The sequence below is a fragment of the Gymnogyps californianus genome, chromosome 3, assembly GCF_018139145.2.
Source record: "Gymnogyps californianus isolate 813 chromosome 3, ASM1813914v2, whole genome shotgun sequence".
NCBI lineage: Eukaryota > Metazoa > Chordata > Aves > Accipitriformes > Cathartidae > Gymnogyps > Gymnogyps californianus.
In genome coordinates, this window is record NC_059473.1 from 2,204,676 (window position 1) to 2,226,352 (window position 21,677).

The 21,677-nt window shown below is 36.6% G+C and overlaps 1 protein-coding gene across 7 annotated transcripts in view; it reads right to left on the minus strand.

Annotated features, from left to right (window-relative positions):
* Positions 1-2,625: 2,625 nt before the first annotated feature.
* The window catches only part of CCDC88A (coiled-coil domain containing 88A), a 97,180-nt gene continuing 78,128 nt past the window's right edge, over positions 2,626-21,677 (minus strand). For 2 of the 7 annotated variants that reach the window (XM_050893383.1, XM_050893380.1), the window contains exons 24-32: positions 21,579-21,671; positions 21,166-21,380; positions 15,265-15,348; positions 14,026-14,229; positions 13,644-13,715; positions 13,012-13,098; positions 12,580-12,660; positions 10,871-11,136; positions 6,280-9,209 (exon numbers count right to left, since the gene is read on the minus strand). In XM_050893383.1, the coding sequence (XP_050749340.1) occupies positions 8,187-9,209; positions 10,871-11,136; positions 12,580-12,660; positions 13,012-13,098; positions 13,644-13,715; positions 14,026-14,229; positions 15,265-15,348; positions 21,166-21,380; positions 21,579-21,671 (2,125 nt within the window). In that variant the 3' untranslated portion in view covers positions 6,280-8,186. Of the gene's footprint in view, positions 3,784-4,334; positions 4,435-6,279; positions 9,210-10,870; positions 11,137-12,579; positions 12,661-13,011; positions 13,099-13,643; positions 13,716-14,025; positions 14,230-15,264; positions 15,349-21,165; positions 21,381-21,578; positions 21,672-21,677 lie in introns of those variants that run through there. The other 5 variants (XM_050893385.1, XM_050893386.1, XM_050893387.1 and 2 more) reach the window with 5 other exon arrangements.

The following is a 21,677-nucleotide window of genomic DNA, read 5'->3' on the forward strand; positions in this document are numbered from 1 at the left end:
ATCATACATGAGCTCCTTTGTTAAGGCTGCATCATGTCTTGGAAAAAGTTTAGAAATAATACGTGTTGGGAATGTTACTAAATCCTCAGCAGACTATCAGAAAAGTAAATCAAAATTACACATTGTATAGTACTACCTCTTTTGTAATCTTGAACTAGCAGTGACAGATTTGGCAACTCTTGCGGTAAAAAGCTGTGTGTGTACTCTTGTTGTATGCTGTCCAACAGCTGCTGCGTTCTTCCCCTGGGAGTTTGTGTTTCAGAAAATGTGAAGCGGCTCCCAAATTACATTTCCGTTTTTATTTTATTTTAAGGACACAGACTGGAAAGATTAAGAAAGGAAAAAGAAAATAATTTAAAAATCATCAGAGCACGGAGAACCTCCTGACTGCTCTTCTGCTCTGAAACTTCTTTGCAAAAGAAGGTGCTGGGAGAAGCAGATTCTGATCTCTTAAATGCAAATGTATCCCCGGTGCTGCTTTTGGCTAATTTAGCAAATACAACCCAAAATCGCCCTCTGGCCTCTGTACCGATGCAGATGAAGTGGGTCGAAACCTGCTTACAATGGCACAGACGGGCACTAGCAGGACTCCGGCACACAAACCTGACCTACACTAGACTCCGACCTAGCAGGATGAATTCTGCCCCCAAACTCCTGCCGATTCTTTCATACAAGGAAACTTTGCTTGGGTTTGTGGATGAGGGGGGTTCGTTACTAATACATGTTATCAGTTAAATAGTAATTGTAAAGTTTGTGACTACACCCTGGCTGTGACTGCACAGATGCTTTAAGGAGGTGTAATAATACGCACAAAGCAAGCGTAGAAGTTGTGACGGGTAATCTTGGACAACTTAATACAGAAAAGAGCTGAGCTAATAAATGAAACATCAGGAGATGCCCGTGTGACGAAAACGACACAGCCACCTGCGGTGAGGGCAGGTTACACGTGCCCAGCAACGCTCCTCACAGAGAAGCACGTGCCATGCAGTCATGGCAATATGCCCCTCTTGCCTAATTCCCAGGGTCTCGGAGAATCTACCTAAACACACGCAACTGCTCGGATTCTGTGAATACAAACAGCATTTGGCACTACAGTTTAAATCTGTTAATTCAAGACACACGTGTTCTTCTAAAAATAGTAACGCTACCAAATGGTTAGAGTTTAATAGTTTGAAATGCATCAGTCCTCTGTTGTCAAGAGAGCTAGGAGAATCCAGTCACAATCAGACCCTGAAATGAGCCTGAAAATACCGTAATTTAGAATCAGAAATATTTTCCTAATATTTATATTCTCTTTCATAACAGCTATGCCTTTAGTAAGGGCTACCGGCATTCCAGATTTCGTATCTTTGTCTATGAAATTCTGTAAAGGCAACTTTTCCTTCAGTCTCTATGGTTCTGCCTATACTGCAGTACAGGAACGGCACAGAAACCAGGCTTGACACCAAATTCTTATTGCTTAGAGTACTCTTCTCCTAGAGCACGCCAGGGCTCTGTCTGTCTCGCTTGGTATTGGAGGAGAAACTCAGCTATGCCCTGAGCTTTGAGTGCATACAGGAACACACAGATTACCCGCATAGAGGTATACAGGCCCTGACACACTGCACCTCTTCCATCCACTGCCATCCATCCCACCCGCCCCTCTGGTGACATCTCGTAGCTGTCATTGCACAGCTTGGAATGCCCCGAATCCTTCTCAAAAACATCACAGTATCAGTTACAACGTGGGAAATTATTCCCAATGCAACTGAGCTCAGGCTGCCTGCAAAACCACTGTGGAGCTGGATTTCAGGAGCACTCTGGGGTTCAGCTCACTCCTGGGATTGCTAATCTATGTTGATATTCAGCAAAACTCGCTGAGTGCTTCCACTGAAATCAGTGAAAATCCTGACACTGAAAATAAGGGACCAGAAATGGATGCTAGCGTGAGCTGGTAATCAAAATACACCCATGATGTTAATGAAACACCAGAAACGTCTTCAGAGGAAGAATGGAAATTCTGTATGGTGGACAGCTGCAAAATTGGTCCTATTTTCACTTAAGAAAAAAAACCAAAAAATGTTTAAATTCTCTCTGAAAACAATCCCAGGCTGAACCAAGTATTTATATTGTAAAACCAACATATTCTGTTTATATCTAGATCTTTTAGCACACTTTATCATAAAAGGTATTTCAGAAGGAAGTCACTTCAAGGAAAAGAACCAAGAAAATTTCCCCTTCTAAAGCTTATTGAACTTGCCTCTTTCTTCCCCTTTTTGACAAAATTTCAGTAAAATAATTACTTGCCAGTATGCTTTTGAATCTGTTGAACTGCATTCTCTCTCCAGTGAAAAATCATTCTGTTCCAACTGTCCTTGACAGCTTGAGACTTTATAAATGATAAAACCTGTAAGCCTCAAGAAACAAGCTGTTATGAAGTTGAAGTTGTAGTGGCTCTACCACACGGTCTAAGCAGCAGTGCGATCAATTTACAGGTAGTCCACAACTCTAGTTCTGCAAATATGTCACGCTTACCTTTACTTATGTGAATGGAGATAGCTGTAGGTGAAGTTATGTACATGCCTGTTGGAAGACGGGACACTAGGAGGTTACACAGTTAACCCTTTAGAACAGGAATATGAATGTGCTTACTGGTTTGTAATAAAATGTAATTACGATAACTCATTTTGGACCTGCTTGTAAGTTCACGTACACTTCCTTTGAGCTCTCTGCAAATGCTTTCAAGACAACAAATGTGTGCAACCACTGAATGTACCAATAACATTTGTTGACTTTAATATAAATCAATAATGAACAAATGTATCTTACTAATAAAAGATAACCGTAAGGGGAACTGATTGTAAAATGCATATGATATTATTTACATTTCTTTTTGCCATCAAGAAACCTCCTAAGCCACAATCAGCTCATGTCAAAAGACAAACAATAAAAAAAAATTAGTCAATACACAAACATCATAAGACAGTCTTATCCTGGAAATGCCATTTGTTGAAAACAGCCTTATATTAAAATAAAAGTTATAGAAAAATCATACCTGACCATTTCCTGTCAAAAACATCTGAGCATATATATGCAGAATAACTTGGGAACGTGAAAAACACAAATGACAAACAGTTTCTATATAATACGATTATCCCATGACTCCCACTTTTGTTAGTTATCGAACTTCTTCATGTATGTAAACAAATTTTTCTCTTGCAGTATGCAACAAAAAATCAGCATAAACTTTTTAAAGAGCAATTTCATGCAGATTATGCTAACCAAATAAGGCAGTGAAGTGCCAGTAAGCTGTGAGGTTTTTGTATCTGTATATACAGTCAATTTCAACAAAATACTACAGCATTTATTTTAGATTTACAGAAGTAAATATAAACTGCTAGTTATGGGTTTTTTTGGCTAATTATTAGCAGAAGCTTAAGCAAATCAGTGGCTAATTTCATAAACAGAAGATGAAAGAAGTATTTTTGTTTCCCCTGGAGTAATTCTTGAGACCTTAAAATTCTTGGTCCTTAGGGAGATGAGAACTGTTCTTTATTCAGTAGATCTTAACAGTGCAATGTGCAATAATTCCTAAGACCATCTACAAATTTTCGGCAGTAGACTCCAGTAGAGCTCCTTGATTCAAGGAAGGAAGGAAGGTAGGTAGGTTTTTATTTCTTGCCTGCTCTAGTCACGAAGAACGTAAAAAATTCCCTTAATTTTTATTAATGATTCCTACAGTCGCTGTCTTGTTACTTCAGATATAAAGGCTTCATACTGAGATACTGAAGGACACTTTTCTCTCTGTGTTCAGTTGAAAGGTAGAAAGAGAAAAGAACATAAGAAAAGCTTAAAGTGTAGAAGTATAAAATACAGAGTTAAGTCACTAACAGAACTAACAGCACTAATAGCATGCATCAAAGATGTTTTAATGAAGTCAAGAGAAGGACAGAATGCCAAAGACAAGCTTTATAAAAAGGCAGTTTCCTTGTAGTATAGAATACTTCATATGTTTTGTTAAGCTATTCTTTTATATTTATCTGTCCCTTTCTAAGAACTGACTTCAATATTACTTCTTAATGTGATTTCTTTGAACTTGCAAGAGATTTGAAAAATAAAAATAAATGTAATTTTTACAGGCAAAAGGCTAAATGGGATGAGGCTCCCTGCCTACACAGGCAAAATAACTGCTGTAAAACAACCTGTTCTGGCTTAACTAATAAGCAAGATAGAAGCCAGTTAAGCAAGCAGTATTTACATCTGGTTAATGCAATGTGCACTTGTTCTTATATGTAATGCTGTTAGTTTGTTGTAAATGAAATTAATCTCATTTACATTTTGGGCAGGAAACTCACCACTTGGCCCACATCTCATGTAGTGGGTAATAGAATTAGGAGCTTTGTTGCTCCCTAGACCTGCTTTTTGAATTTCTGCTTTCTGGGATAGCTTCCACATCTGCAGAGAAAAGCATTTCATGTTATTCATTGTGTTTATCAGGACATGAAAAAAAACCCTCATGCATTAAAATACATTCTACTTATTAGTAGAGCAAAAGGATATATAAACACTTGGGTTTTTTAGAGGAAAGGACAGAGGAGAGGGATAGAAGAAACTCACTCGAAGTGCCTACTCAACTACACTCATTAAAATTCATCTTAGCATTTAGAATAACCAGGTATTATTTTCAAAGCCACCATCAGATATACTTAACTTCTAGATACACTAACCCTAAATTTCTGCCTGTATGAAAAGGAAAAAAAAAAAAAAAAAATCAGGTGTAATCAAGGCTGACTGAACCTAGCAGAAACCTTAACTCATCTTTGCATTTTTACCTGCTACACTGACAGAAATGTTCACATTCCATTCTGCAAAACAGAAAATTATCTTTGCATGCAACAGCTTGAACGTGCAAGATGCAGTATCTTAATTTACTATTCACTTAAAGCAAAGCATCAAGCAAACCTTTAACTGCAAGCAAATTATTGAGCCTGAACAACAAAACCTTTTTTGGCCAGCAGCCATGTATTTAGTGTTTATAATTACCATGCAAAGTCCTAACTTGTCATTTTTAAAGGCAGCAGGGACCACGGAATGAGCAAGCGCACCGTGTTTTACAATGGCCGAGGAGCAGTAGTGATTGGATCCGAAACAAATTTCACAGATCCTTCCACTATTTGAGCATAGGCCAAAAGACCTCCATGACGTTATTGTTAAAGCGTAAAGACCAAAAACTGGAGGAAAAATAATCCTTCTGTGCATGAAAACATTTGTTTTCTTTCATATACAATAAACAAATGTTGATAATTTATTATTCAGAGACATTAAAAAAATCTCTAGCAACATACTTTTGCTGCTGCAGCTGAACTCAATGGAGCAAAAATAGGAGCACAAAAAGTTGTTTATCCTCAGAACTGAAATGCAATTCATTACAAGTTGATAAAATAATGCAAAATAGTAGCTGGAGCTGGACAAGGTTAGTCTAGAACTCCCACAGAGGATCAGAGACACTAGTGTTCAAAGACACTCAGTTATTCTGAAGCCCTTTGTGTTTAAGAGAGAAGCTGTTTTAATGCTGCCCCCCCCAACGGAGTAAGGTAAAACATAGGCTAAAAAGGCATTAAAGATCAGGCATAAATATTCACTATCAGATTTGGTTTGTATGTGAAAGCTTAGTGCTGTGAAAAGAAATGAAACGATGCAAACTGAAGTGCCCCACGGGCAGCGGCTGGAAAAAATGTATTTTGTTGCCTTGATAGCAAGCTTTAACTTCACTCTACAGGGGTAACCTTTAAAATTTCTCTTTAGACCTTGGCCTTGCTTATGATTACAGTCGGGGTTCAGTGGTCATGCTGGAGAATTCGTAATGTATCTGGAGACAATACTGGTATTTTTTGTAGCTGTGACAGTCTAAGGACTTAAGCAAGACAAGGCTGGCAAACGAGATAATAGCATGCCTGAAAGCTTATCCGATTTCTCCAACAATAGCAGTTGATCTGAATAGAAGATACTACCTCTAGCTACAAACCTCGTTCTGATCATAACAAGCAGTCTCGCTGCAAGACACGGGCTTGCAATCAGTTAAGAAAAATACAGATACTGGTAGCACAGTATGAGTTTATAATAAGTACTCTCAGAGCTAAGAAGATCTTCTCTATAATTCCTTAAATAATTTGCAAAATGTATTATGCACACGTCGCTTCAGATAACAGCACTGTTCATCTCAAAGCTAATTCAAACACATCTATAGATGAAGTCAAGTGACATGACCCAAGATCAGAACACTGATCTCGCTGTGTGAGAGTAAATGCGTGTAAAATTAAGATTATATTTCAGATTTGGATTTGTGGTTTTTTTAATGGTGAGACAATTCTAGAGGGAATACAGCAATAACTAACAGCATGCTGTGAACAACATTGAAGAGAAGTGAGAAATTTATCAGCCCAATAATAATGGATGCCTGCAGACACGGTAAAGGACGGCTGCTTTACATTTTGAAACAGTAATTCTACCCTCCACAGAATGTCTTTGAAACACCCAATCTTCTCCTCTTGTTCCTTTTCCCCACCTTGAAATGTAGCTGGACCTCTGGAAAGGGCTATCTCCGCATTTTATTACCAATTCTCCTGTATGAAATGGAGACCTTATAGACTAATATATGGGATGCCTGCTGCTCTTCCTTGAGGAACTGTGTATTTGCAGCACTTCTACCTCTCCCTAGTTAAACACTAAGGAATTAAAGTTCAACCCACACAGCAGTACCATGACTGCCACAAAACCGCTGGCAAAATAAATTCAACTGTAAAAATCAGAATATGACATTATTTTTAATATTTTCAATTTTAAATATTTTTTCTTCTAGATATATTTTCATTCATTTTTTTCATAGCGTATGTAATTTTGGTCTACAATAACTGTCACTAACGATTTCCTCTTGCAAAAAAGTGCTAATGTCTAAAGCCTCATGTCATTGCAGTTTAAGTATGACACAATTTTAAACTCTGTTTGTATTTACGATTAAGACGTTTCAAGCAATTGCAGAAACAGTGGCATATTAAGTAATTACTTTTCAACATTTCTCTTTAGCTGGTCATCTGGGATTTAATGAGTTATCGGCTTAAGCATTCCTATACTCCTATAATTTTGCAAGCAAATTTTGTTATTTTTCTTTTCTTTAACTGCTAATTTAACAGTTTTTCTGTTACTTTGTTACACATCTTGTTTTCTATTATATTAGTGTTACTTCTATTAGGAAGAAAAAATGAATTTCCACCATAATCAATACAGGTTTTTATTACCAAACATCACAAGGAGTCTCATGTAACTCTGTTATTTGACTCCTAATAAAACCACACACTTCACCACATTTGTACACCAGACGTGGAAAGACAAAGCATACAAAAGGGAAAAGGTGGAAAGGGTCATTTTTTCATTACAAGTGCTGCATATCATATGACTATTTATTACCTCTTCATAAGAATTATAATTTATGTTTAGGATTATGAATGGTCTTTGTATTTATTAATGTTCAGATATTTTAGTAAGTATGAACAGTAATTCATATTTATTGTGCAAGCTAGAGGCACTGAATTATTGGGCTATAACTTGTTCCTTGTGCAAAAGGCATTTATGCCAGGACATGGCCTAAATGAAAAGGGTAAGACACTGAAATCTCTCTAAATGCTTCTTTTCATTAGTATCTCATTTTTGAAAGAAGGGGGGAAAAAGGTATTTTTACTCCAAATACATAATCGATGTGTTACTGATACATCTGAAAGCACAAGCACAACTGAAAAGTACTGTCTTTGTACCAGAAAGTATGTTGTTCACTGTGCCATTTTTGGCAATGCAGCATGCGATTGGTTTAACATGCATTCAGTAATGTACAGGAAAAAACAAAAATATTTGTAATGCGTGACAAACAAAAATATAGCTTGTATTATAAAGACTTTCAAAGGCATGCAAAATATATACAGTGCAATTAATGTGTCATGCAAACTTTGGTGAGGTTACAATTTTACATTCAAACATGCTATAGTACACAACTGAGCTCTATCCCATTGTTCTTAGAAAACAACCACCCACAGATCTAACAAGAAATTATTTTTTCATTGTAGTGAAATTTTCTCTAAATCCAGTGGACACTGAGAAGAACACCTATATGCCGTATTAGACTATATATATCTATATTTAATAATACAACTTCCTTATCATACACAACCATACTCATACCACACAGTTTTGTTATCTTCAGAAACCAGTAGCGGGGATTCAGCCTCACTAGTGTTTACACAGGTGGTAGGAACAAATTCACTACTTAGAACTGACCGTAGGTCACTCTGATCAGGTTTCTGATTAGCAGAAGGCTGTTCTTGATTTTTTGGTACTGATCTAAATGCTGACAGATTTGCCTGATCAGTTGTTTTTGATGTAGATCTTTGAGGCAATCCACTTATATTACTAACTAATTCAGTGTTAAGGGATAAAAATGGCTGAGCCACAGTAAATGATCCCGTGGTGTCAATACCAGATAGACTGACTTTATCGTTAAACATACTTGTGCTTAGCAAAGTTCTCTCACGAAAATTTGACCTTTCCATCCTTGAAGTCTTAGGCACATCAGAGTTACATCCTAAATTACGTGGTTTAACTGTATTAGCTGCATCGCTTTGTGGAACACAATCTACTCTGTAAGCCACACACTGAAAAAAATTAGAGGATAACTGGTGTGGTGAGTACTCACTAGAGGTTGATGGAACACTTCTGTCAGCGGTGGACGGTGCCGGATCAACTGATACAGGTTGCCTACTGTCCTTAGACAAAAAGTCGTGAATGCTTGTCCTTCGAGTAGTTCCTTCTGCCGTAGAAATCACGCTGCTTGCACGAGGTAAGGTAGCATAAGGATTGCAATCTCTTGATTGTCGCTGTGATACAGTTGCTTGTATCTTTTCTTTAACTGATTTGGCCTTCCCTTGAGCGCCTGATGTAAATTTTATTGGAGAGCTAGTGAAGTAGGTGTCTTCAGTTTTACGAAGGCTAGGCCTTACAAGTTGTTCTGGTTTAATGGATCGTCCATCTGATAAATCAACTGTATTTTTTACACTTAATGATCTCACAATACCACAACCGGCAGACGGCTGTTTTCTTAGCTTTTCCTTTCCTGTCAGCTCTGCAGACTCAGATAAGCTTTTCATTACTTCATCTAAAAGATTCTCTTCACTTGTAGATTTCATCTGTCAAAAAAAATGAAACATCTTCTAAATTTATAAATTGTAATTTTGATATTTCTTAAGCAATCTTGGTGGACAAATGAAAAAATTCTAAAGAGGTTTTTTTTTTAGTTTCTCAGATCTAAAAGTGGTATTAAACATTTACAGTACATACTCATGAGTTTTCTGTACAGCTTACAAGCAAGTACTTTGAAAACTAGGTGTCAGACAGATCACAACTATCTGAAATTAGTTCCTGTAATACTGATTAACTCAACAAATCAGATGATCAAAACTTCAAGTTAATCTTCTCACTCACGTGCCCTCTGCCATCACTCATCAATACTTCCTAAGCAATTTCATATGGACTATTTTAACTTGTACGGATCATCTGGAGCTAAACGCTTAAATTCTCTATACACTCAAATAATAAAGACAAAAATCTCAGAAAGTAATACAAATCACATAGCCTTTATGCACCCTTGGTGCCTAAATTTGGACTGGACAGCTCCCCATTTTTTCTTTTTGGAGAAAAGACTTCAGAGCTAGAAAAAAGTTTAGGTGAATACTATTCACAAACTCAGTGGAGAAAGACTTCAGTCTTTTTCAAAATGGTACAAGAGATAATTTGGAAAGAATTAAGCTAAAAGGATTAAGGAAATGCTCTGGCAGAAGGTTGGAAAGAGACCTCTTGCATAGCCTTCCAACCTGAATGATTCTGTGATGCCATGAAAGGGATTCTGTGATTCATGAACAGCAGTGGACTAGACTTGATCACTCAGGTGGGTTTCTTTTATTTCTATTGCCAGAAGAGTATTGTCTAATGCTTAAAAACCAAAAATCCTTGCCAGAGAAACCACAGGTGAGAGGTCATTTTAAGTATCTAACAAAAAATCCAGAAACTTAGTCCAGACTCAAGTCACAGACTACGCCAATCAATTCAGCTGTGAACGTGTATTTTTCAGTTTCAGTTGTGTCGTTAAAAATAGATGGAGTCTGATCCTTACTCTTGATAGGCGCTAGTCACAGTACTGGCTTGCTTTATCCTAGAGCACTTCCACATTTCAGACAGATGTACTCAAGAACTAGTGATGAAGAAATTAGAATACTAGCAGAGACAAGGTGATTTGGGGCTTCTAACAAGCTGTCACTGATTTACAGAAGCATTCTCTTTGTCTTATTCCTCTCAGATTTCAATGAACCCCAAGGTAATTTTTTTTTGTCCAGTAGACTTAAAAAGATGAAATTGAAGCAGACAAGAGTCTCTCCTCAGGGAATGAAGTAAAGCATCTTCCCTCCTGTTGATGTAAGACAGATCTGACAACAGCTCTTACTGAAGACAAGTGCTGAACTGGAAGAAGAAAAGTAAACCTACTTTCAGTTCATGGCCTTCCATCTGGACTCTGATGAGTGTACCATGCATCAGTACACTGGACAATTTTGTGCAGTAGAGATTGACTTTCTTACCTAATTCAGTAACCCAGAAAGGGTCAAGCTGCGAAATTCCAAATTACTTTGTAATACAGCAAGTACAGTTTATCAGGATACGGTCCACACTACTTCCTAACGCAGGCGTAACCAATATCTCCACAAAGTTTTAAAGCAATTCTACTCACTAGAAATCTTCTGTTAATTCTGTGCCCTTATATGGGATAATACGTAGTTAAAATATTTTTTAAACTAACCTCGCTTGAGGTACTCTTGTTGCTTTCTTCTAAAAACTGTTGCAGGGTAACAACTTCACTTCCAGGAGAACCGGTTTTGATCTGTTTTCCACGACTATCCAGTGTTTCAGGCGTTCTTTGCTGGAGCACAGGACTAGACCTTGTATGACCTTTCAAATACTGAATCGGACTGCTGCTGCTGCTAGACCAAGCCTCAGGTTCATGTAGCAGACTAAATTCTCCGCTGCTGTGACTTTGAGGCCTGCTTTGATTGTTAACTGCACCTGCTTTTGGGGTAAATGGTATTAAGTATTTCCATAAGAAAAATATATGAAAGCTGTTAAACAGTATAACCTTACTCAAATCTGGAACATTATCAGATTCAGTTAATTCTATTTAAAATACTAAAAAAATCTAGTTGTCCTTTTTTACTCAAAGCAAATATATTAACACAATTGCACTCCCCTGACTTACCTCTTACAGCTCTTTACACATGACATGATTTTGTTGAATAAAAAACTACTTTCACTTATAATCTGGGCCTCCATCTACATAATACTGTATTCCAAGAGACTAAAGACACGCCTCCACTCTTGTTCAGCATCACTGTGAGGCACAGACTCTAATATACTATTAATGAGTTTTACATTAAATGAAATACAAAGGATGGAATGGAAAGAAAATATTTTCTTCAACATAGTTCTTCAACAAGAACTATTTAGGAATGCTGCTTCTCCAACAGTTTCTGCCATTACTTCTACTTTATTCCAACTGCGACCTGAAGGAAGCATATGGCATTAAATGCAAAATAAATTCCACAACACCAATTCTTTTTATTTTTCAATAATTGTGGATTGCTTAAAAAACACTGATGAATAATCAAGTATTTCCTACTTCACGTTACTCCTAAGAAATGAACTTAAGTTTGAAGAAAGACAAATTGTTTACAGCAGAAATTTCTAATACTGTATAGAAACTGGGGCAAGGACTACCTCGAAGAATCTTTTACAGAAGGGAGTAACCAAACAGACAGAAAATAAACTAATAAAAATCTTAAGCTAGCATTCATCTCTAAATTTCCAAACAAAGAGATACTGTTTAATAAATGCAAGCCATGAATATTAAATGAAGTCTTGAGTTGGCAGCGTTCTAGTCTAGTATGTACAATGGTCTCCCGCTAGAATGGCCATTATAAACAAAAATATATCAAGGCTCGTAATACATGAAATTCAGAGAATATTGCTAAATCCAGGAACGTTATTAATCTTTTAAAAACAAAATAGAAAAGTTTACAGGATAGTATTACATATGCCATTTTGTCCAATTTGTGTTGTACACTCTACAGCTTTACAGTAGCAGTGCACATGTAGTAGGATGCTAGGAGAAAAAAAATGGAGCAACTTCTCTGCTTAAAAATAAGCAATTTTCAAGTCATTTGGGGGGAATTCTTATTTTGTAACATTGTTACTTGGGTTAGGTTTGGTTTAAAATAGTTTGAAACTTATATACTAATATCGCCCTTTTAATATTTATTAAAAACGTAAGTTCTATTAATACTTGTATCCTTTCCTAATTTGGGAAATGAAGGCTATAAAATGCTTAAAGAAGAACATGCTGTGGTGTGTTGTGGGAATTTTATTTTTTTTTTTTTTTTTTTTTAACCGATATAGATGATCTTACAGAGAAAATAATGGAAATGAAGCGTGTATGTAAATTCACCTACAGCATACCTTTGACTTCATGGAGTGAAGCATTGTTATTGCTATTGCTAGTGGATGTTCTGCCACTATCAAGGCTGGCTGGTCTGGAAGCTAAATGGAAAATTAGGAGACACCATGATGAACAAAATTTTAGCAGATGACACGGTACCTTTACATTCTGATCACAGAATGCTCAGAGGCAGGAATCATGCACTATTTCACAGGCTGAGCATGCCCATTGTCAACAAAGTGGTTTCTTACAGATCAGAAAGCGAAGGGATTTCCAGGCAGTCCAAGAGGACACTTTAGAAAAGGGCACTACAGGAATAGTAAAGTACAAGGGAGAGGAAGAGAGAAATAGAGTGTACATTTAGAATTGAAACTGATTGGTTAGTGGGAAACCAGGATTTTACAGATGAAAGGATGGGCATGCAGAAAGTTGCTCGTGATTAGGTCACTTACAACAGATTTGACAAGGAACCTTGCACATTGTTGAAATGCCACGAACAGGAGGAGCAAGAGCATCTGCACAGATAATGTCCTGTACTCCTATCCAATACAAGGGAAATGCACTGTTATTATCTTCAAAAATGTTTGTTGCTCATACTAATTTTAAGTGTTTATACTAGAGTTAAAACTTCACTTCTAAATAATCTATTATAGCTTTCAGTTCATCGCTTTGCTTGAAGGAACATGTAATGATTTTATAAAATACAGTACATGACAAATTTAGGTTTCACTGAACAATAAACACTGAAGTATCAGGCCAGATTTGGATTTGGTTTTTTTTAGGACTGAAATTATAACTTCTTCTACTTCACTATTAACTCCAAATAAATTTTTAAAAGGGAAAATGTTTTGATCCTGTTCAGATGCACTTCATAGATACTTTCTACTAGAGATACAGAACATCTATCGGATGTAGTTGTTAAGAAAGAAAAGAATCATCTGAAGAAATGATACCATACAGTCAAGAGATATGCAAATCACAGAAAGCATGCTCACTTGTAACGATGCCATTCACTTTTTTTGCAAACTTCGTTAACATTCACATAATATATCCTTAATTCATTTAATTAAAGTTCACATCTTACCATGAACTCTTGATCCTGTACTAGAATCATCACTAATACCTTGTGGACTTACATCTTCAAAGGATGTAGTATCTATACACAGAGACATAAAAGAAGATGTAAAATAAAATAAAATGAAGAGATTATTGAAATATTTATCATCTGTAAAATATACTAAAATATTTTTCAAACCAATCCATTTTTACTTAGGTAACATTCCATAGGAAAAATCCTGAAACATTTTATAACTGCAGTTATTAAACCTATTCAGTATCTTAGCACTGCAACTCAATTATTAAGGTTGCTTTTTGCTGAAAAACTTAAAATATAAGTAAAACCAATATTTATACGAAATTGCTGTTACACATAGTCAGATCACGGTGCAAAAAGCTTCTACCTATACCTTTATTATTTAGCAACTGCTTGGATCTGAAGCCTGTAGAAGAGTTGACAGTTGCAAAGTTGATAGCTGTAGTAGAGAAGGCCATAGCTCCCAATTCCTTCCTCCTTTTACCCGTAGATATATCATCAGGACCCTCCAGATGCTCAGAACTACCTGTCCACTGTCCTCCTGCTAGGACCATGGACTGCACCAGGTCATTCATGGCTGGGATGCAAATGAAAGCAAATGATCAGCATGGTCAATGTATTTGCTTCTGTTCTTATTTTGTATTGCAAAATGTTTGACAGTTTTCTAAGCATTAAAGCGTATTAAATACTGGAAGATATAAACACAAGATCATCCATGTTATGACATGCAATCAGCTCAATGAATGAGAAGTGTTATAAGTCAGAGACTTCTTTCAGCTCAGTATGGTTCTTAAAACTGATTTTTATTAGGTATAATCGCCATGCTTGCGCTGCAATGATATGTAATATATGTTAGAAGCTTTGATACGCTGTTTGCCATGATAAAATGGAATGAATAAGGATAAAATGGGCAAAGGTGCTGATACAATATAATGTCAACAATGATACGGGATCCTTGTACAGTGCAGGTTACTGCAGGGATACTGTATGTTACATAATAACACATAAAAGGATCTGAAAAAGATGACATCTGATGATATTCACCTTTACGTCACAAAACTAGAGAAAATTGTCCACCCCTCATTAAAAAATAAAATAAAATAAATCAATACAACATTTTGGCAACAACAACTGATGAATACTTGAAGAGTGACAGACCACCATACAGCCTTGCACTATTTTCTACACTTTCTTTAAACAAAAAATCACAGTGATTTCTTAACAAAAGGCTTATGAAATGTGTAATTTGGAACTACTTAGATTAACACAGTGCACTGTAAATTTATATACACAGAGACATGTGTATATAGACAACTATATATACAAATATATGCAGTCACAATGCACTGAATATATATATGTATGTGCATGTGCTTGTGCATGTAAATGTGTAGGTACGTGTGTGCACATATATAAAGTATTCAGTGCCAAGGTTTTTTAAAAAAAAAAAAAAGAAAAAAGAAAAAGCTCCAGCTCCTTGTATTGTAGCAGGACTTGCACATTGCAAAATAGGAGGAAAAATACAGCGCAGTCCAGGGAGAGGTTAGTGAAAAATTAGTAATGGAAGCCAGTGTAGCCATTTAAAAGAAGCTGAACTGTCATAAAGTCTTACACATGGAGCGACGGTAGAAGGCCTTCATTTTGTCTTTTTCCTTCGGTCTGTTCCTCAAAAAGGGCAGTCTTTTCAGTGCAACCACTTTTATGTCATAGCATGAGGAAAAACGGAAACAGGGAAATGAAAGAAAAAAAGGGAGAAGAACAGATGGAAGTTAAATGTTGAAACTAAGGACAGAAATGAATGTCTGAGTTTAAGCTATGTATGCTATGCTAAAAACTATCATTCTCATGCTTCTGTGTGATAATGAAATATGAAAACTACACTGAAATATGAAAACTACACTATGACAACTTTAATATACTCAGAAATGCACCAAAAATAATGGTGAAGAGTGTAATACAGTTTGAAAGTTCTAACTGCCAAGCTCTTGAAGAAATAAATGTAACTTCTTTGCAGATGATTATAGAAATTGACGACTATATAGTTTTTACTATGAAAAATAACATTTCTTGAACATAAAGAAAAATGTGAAGCAAAAAAAGCTTAAAATGAAAGCAACTCTATGTACAACTTCTATTTTAAAATATGTTCACATCATTATTTTTTGAGATTAATAACTTTTATAATGTTTTTCCCTGCATCTCTGGTAGGACACAATCTATTATCAGTCTTCATTTGTTACATTTTGTGCTCATTAATAATTTTAGTCATCTACTGTCTTGTAGAAAAATTACATGGACCTTATGTTCAATCTACTGTTGTGTGCAGTGACTTTAACATTTTACTGAAATAATCCACTTCAAATCCATAATAAGAAAAATAAAATAAAGATTTATTGGCTGGAATGGTATACACCAAATTTTTTAGCTGAAAAAATACCAAAGATTAAAAAAAAAATACTAAAAGAAAATCCAAATGTGAGTGTTGCTGTAACATTTTGGGAGGGCTAAGAGAAAAATCGAGATACATAATATCAGGAAACAAGAGTTAAAATTACAAATAGTATTAAAAGATGGAGGGGGAAATCACAAGTTAATCTTGTCTTTAGATTCAGCTATTCTGCATTAGTAACTGATTACTGGCAGACACCTGCATTTTGAAGCATCAGGTAAATGTGTCAGCTGACTGCCAAGCATACAGGAGCCACATGCAAACAACTGGCATGTAAAGATCCAGAAAGAAACGCATAATGAAATTACCGAAAAGTTCTGATTTATGCAGATATGAAAGCAGTGTAGTCCAGTCTTATCAGCCCAAGATCTGCTTATTTTATCTCTCTGAAGTCATTTTTGGGACATGCACTTTGTCATTTGCCTTGGTTTTCTGCTCAACCAGCAGCTTGTTATACAGCAGTTTCTATTTTATACAGCAGTGCATATATACATACGCATTTACAAGTGCACATGAACTACCTTAAAAGAGAAATAAATCTCCCTCTCCATCATATTACTCTGTGTTTGCACTTAGAGTAAGAAGTTTACAATGCAATACATTCTACAACTTCCAATGAATGCATGATTGGCACAACCACAAGCGTCCAAAACAAACACAAAAGCTTTCACAGTCGCAGAATACAACTCTATCTTGACTGGAGAGGGACAACAAACACCCTCCTATGCCAGGTCCTTATGATGTGGGGTGGGGAAGAACAGGGAGAAAAGAAAGGCACATGTGCTACCTACGTAAGATAGGAGTACGCTAAGTACAATTTCACCTTTGAATTATTCACTACGTAGGTATACAGATATTTTTTATTGTGTGCATATAACTTGTAGATACTTCAAAATAACCAGTTTTTTGTTTTGGTTTGGTTTTTTTCAGATCAATAAAGCATCCTCCTCTTGTGGATCCTGAGGAAATAAGCCAAAACCAACATAGATGCTGACTGGCTCAAAAAAAGCAGAGAGGCTGCTAAACCTCCCATAAAGGAGACATGCATGCTGTCTATTTAATTGTATATAAAAGTACGTACCTTTGAATAGCTCCCTGCCAAAGGAATATGGGGCACAGCATCAGACTAGTTTTCTAACAGGTAAATAACTAACCAGTTTTAGCACTAATGCCATCAAACCAAAGAGGTAATTCTGTTCTATTTCTACTTTTTGTCATTGTGGTGAAACATGATTCTTTTGTAACTTCTATAATTCTTTATAGACAAGATAACCGATCCGTCTATAATCCCTTATAGACAAGATAACTGATCCCTCTTAATTAAAAACGTCCACCGTAATCTTATTAAAAAGTAACCAGAGGATGTTCAAGAATCATTCAAGCCATCTGTGATTCTTGTTCATTAACACAGATCACCTCCAAAAGGACTGATTTATGGCTCTCAGCAACTGTACCAAACAGAAAATTCCACTGCAACTACTGATGTCCTGGAAATCATACACCAAAACCTGTCCTTTGGTAAAAAGCAACCTCCTTGAGAGGAGGAATTACATAATAGAATAGAATACAACTAAAGAAACGTCCTGCAAAAAATACTGGAATGACAGAACTACAGCAGAAACAAACAGGACACCACAATGTTTAGCTTAGGCAGCTTTAGCTCTTTACACCTTTATTCCAACAGACTTTAAAAACGGGATGGCGGGAGGACTATTTTGGTCTTAGTAATCATCTACTCAAAGAACTCTACTTATAATTCATTAACTTTTCTTTCTCTTTTCAGTATTCTGTGAACACGTTCTTGCTTTCTGAACCGAGAATGAATGATGAGTATTGCAGAATTCCTCCACTGACCAGGAAATCTCCCATTTTGTAATCCTCCTACTGTTTGCCAGAAATACTCTGGGGAATTCTGTATTAAAATCCTCAAATTGTTTTGTTCATGCACACAAGAAAATGTTAGGCAGACATCTTCTAAATGTTTTGGTAATAGAAAATGGAGCCAAATATAGTTCTTTTCCTTCCACTATGATACGATGTGTCTGCTACTGGTACTACTATTTAAAGACGACAGGCTTACTAATAGCCTTAATTCCTTGGGACGTTGTTAATAATCTGAAATGGCTGAAGTGGAAGATAGCAGAAGTAATCTGTTTTTCTCCACAGGAAAAAAAAAAAAAAATTCCACTTGCCTGCCTTGGGTTTTCTATGCAAAAGCTCAGAATGGTATCCCATCTCCCCTGAGAAAAAAGGCTCTGCACAAAGCAGATGTCAGATCTGTGGTACTCACCTGATTCAACCACTCAATACAAATATGAAAAGCAAAGGTGAAACTCTGCAGTCAGGGGAGCATACAGCACCCACACTGCCTGCAGAATTTAACTTGTGCTGCATACGCTAACGGCCATACAGGCACCCCCTCCTTTCCAGAGGACCTCTGGAATCAGACAAGGGCTTCAAGCACTCCGTGAGACCTCAGGTGCTGTTTTCTCTGCAGAACAGGGTAACCTGATTTTTGCGCCAAGATCACCTGTCTTTGTAAAAGAATAGGTCTCTTGAAAACACTTGCGTGAGAAAGTGTCCTGTATTAGGAAAACAGTCTCCGTCACCACCTTCAAAAGAAGAAAATCTACAGATTTCACATAGCAAATCTATTTATTAGTAGCGGTAGCAGCAGGATAATTCATTTTGGAATCAACATCTCCTCTCGCTTCCTCGGACAGGAAATATGGGGTAGGAAACCTATACATCTCAAAGATCACTATGTCAGACACTGTGTCCTCTAGCTTTTGAGACCACCACTGATTTGTGCCAGTGACTGCAATTTGGGGAATGTAAGCTGCTTTCTGAAGGACACACAGGACGTTTCACCTCAGCAGTTCCCTCTGGAACCATCTCCATTCCCAGATGCCGGCGATCAGGGTGGAACAGAACCTGTCTCTTCCTGTACCCCAAACTGCCTTCAATCAGTGTGGAAAGCTACAATACCTGAGCATTTGCACAGACAGGCAGCAACTTACAGGTTTTCTCTTTCTTGTAGCTTCTTTCAGTGGAAGCCGCTACTGCCACGCCACTTCTTACAGAAAAGAAAGGAGCCACAGTATCTTGATATTTAGGATTTACAGTCATTCTAAAAGCAGAAGAAATAGACTGCAAAATGTGCACTATTACCGGTACTTCTCACACTGAGATATTCTCTTAACTTCGTGAGATGCAAACTGTCTCAGTAAGATTGTCAGCATTGAATTGGCACATAATTCATCCAAATTCTATCAAAACCTGTGGTTTCCATAGAGACATGTGTAATGGAGGAAGGTTAGGATCCAGAATTAGATCAGCCCTTCCAGTTTGTGGATAAATACACTGGGATTAAGGGGAACATGAACAAGGTCCATGGAGTAGAAAATTAATGAGGTCTGAACAACTTGAAACCTCTTTTGAGGATCAGCCACTGTAACTTCAACCATGGCTCTACCAGGAGGGTAACTGCACACTACAAGGTCCCAAGTATCATGCAAAGAAAACTGTCACATAAAAGAGCCCTTCCAGAACATGAAATCGGTGACACAGATGCAGATGGTCTGAACCAAAGCGTGCACACTCTTGATTCAAACTAACACACTTGCAAACACATCCACTATAGCTTCAGTCATTCCTGAATTCCACAAGACTTCCAGTTTGTATGTAAAAGCAACAGTTGGTTTTTTTTAAAATTCAAAAGTACCTGTTTGGAACCTTAACAGACCTTTACGCTGAAAAATGCTAAGCTTCCCAAATTGACAAGTTAGCAACGAAAGTGATAAAATGTACCTCGAACTTACTATTTTCTTCAGTTATTAAAAAAATACTCAGAAATCTGATTTTAAGTTTCCCTGAAATAGTGTTTTTAGATGTTTTTAACTTTGACTAAGCTTCTGCAATAAGCACAGAAGAAAAAAATACATCATAATGGCTTTAATCATTTCTAACAGCAAATTCATAGCTGGCACAAGAACCAGACTATCGATCTGCTGTCTTTTGAAACCCAAGACGTTGAATTTTGAAAAAGTATTGCAAAGATTTTAAGTGAATGTTAATACACATGTATTCTGATGCTTTTACATGCACAGCCAAAATGCTTTTGGTGCATAACTATTAAATAGTATCATTACATCCTGATAACTTGGCTGTAATATTCTCTCTCAAGCTGTGAGAAATTGGACAGTTTATGATTCATGCCAATAGTGGATAACAAAAAATATAGATTATAAATGTACATGCTGCATAGAATCTGGCCTTTTATACTGTGGGCATCCTAACATGACTGCTGTCAGGCTCTTTCAATGTTAGTAAATTGTGTCTGGAATATTCAATCTATCCACACCTCTCTAACCCTCCTCAGTCTCCCTCTCAGCCACTTTACTCTCATCTTTAGGATCAGTAACAATTCACACCTTTTTAAGAGGTTATGTCTATATAATTAATGTAATATATCTATATAATGTAATATATCTATATAATGTAATATAATAATATGTCTATAAAATTCACTCTTCCTATTGCATATTCAAGTATTATCAAAATTCTTCATCGTTGGTTTTGTGAGATGCTGGAGGAACACCTTCAGACAGAAGATCTTTTTAGCAACTAAAGGATGTTAGCGTAGCCACAACTTGGAAAGCACTTCCAAGACAAGGGGAAAGATTCATGCTGGGACAAGAGAGAAACAAAAAAGGGTACTAGTGGTGGCATCTGACATTTTATCCAAGATTCTGCTCACCTGACCCAGTAACAGTGCCTGTTTCATCTTACCCAAGCACCGTAAATATATTTTAACATTTACATTTAGAGCTACAGAAATGCTGAAAACTAGTTCCTGCCCAAACACTCAAGGAGCTTGCAAGAAGTCAGTATAAATCTGTCATTAATAAATGAATTCAGGGTTCATTCCTAAAGATGTAAAAAATAATCTTTAAAAATCCTCCAAAACATATAGCCTTTTCCAGCACCTCTTAATTTTTAATCATATCAAAAAGACATTTAGCCAAGGACTACTAAAAGAAAAAAAAGTTTTGCAGTACTCACTACTACTCTTTTTGGTCCCCAAAGTTTGGCCATCTTCAAGAGAGTTTGAGCCCACAGAGGAACTATCCTGACTGTCCTGGTGGGGCAGCTGAAGAAATCCTTCACTGGATTCTGAACGGGTAGGTGTAAGGGTCACGGACTTCAAACGTTCTCGATTAACATCCTTCTTAGATTTTATCAGCTTCCTCATTTTCAGAGTAATCCAGTTGCCCCTTCTGTTATCAATAATACAGTACATTTGTTGCATTTATAATACATTACTTATGCCTTCAGACTTTTCCTAATTTGTATGCAAGAACACAGACATGATTCTGCTCCCCTGAAGTTTAACAAAATCTTGATTTTCAGCTGGAACAGAATAGGTATGTCATGTTTTAGATTTCTGTTTATTTTTATATCATGTTCATCAGTACCTTCTTGGCGGAGATGGTTCATAAAATTTATACTGATCCATTATCTTCTCCTCCAATTTCTCCTTCTGTCGCCTTAATTCATTTAGCTTGTCACTGTAA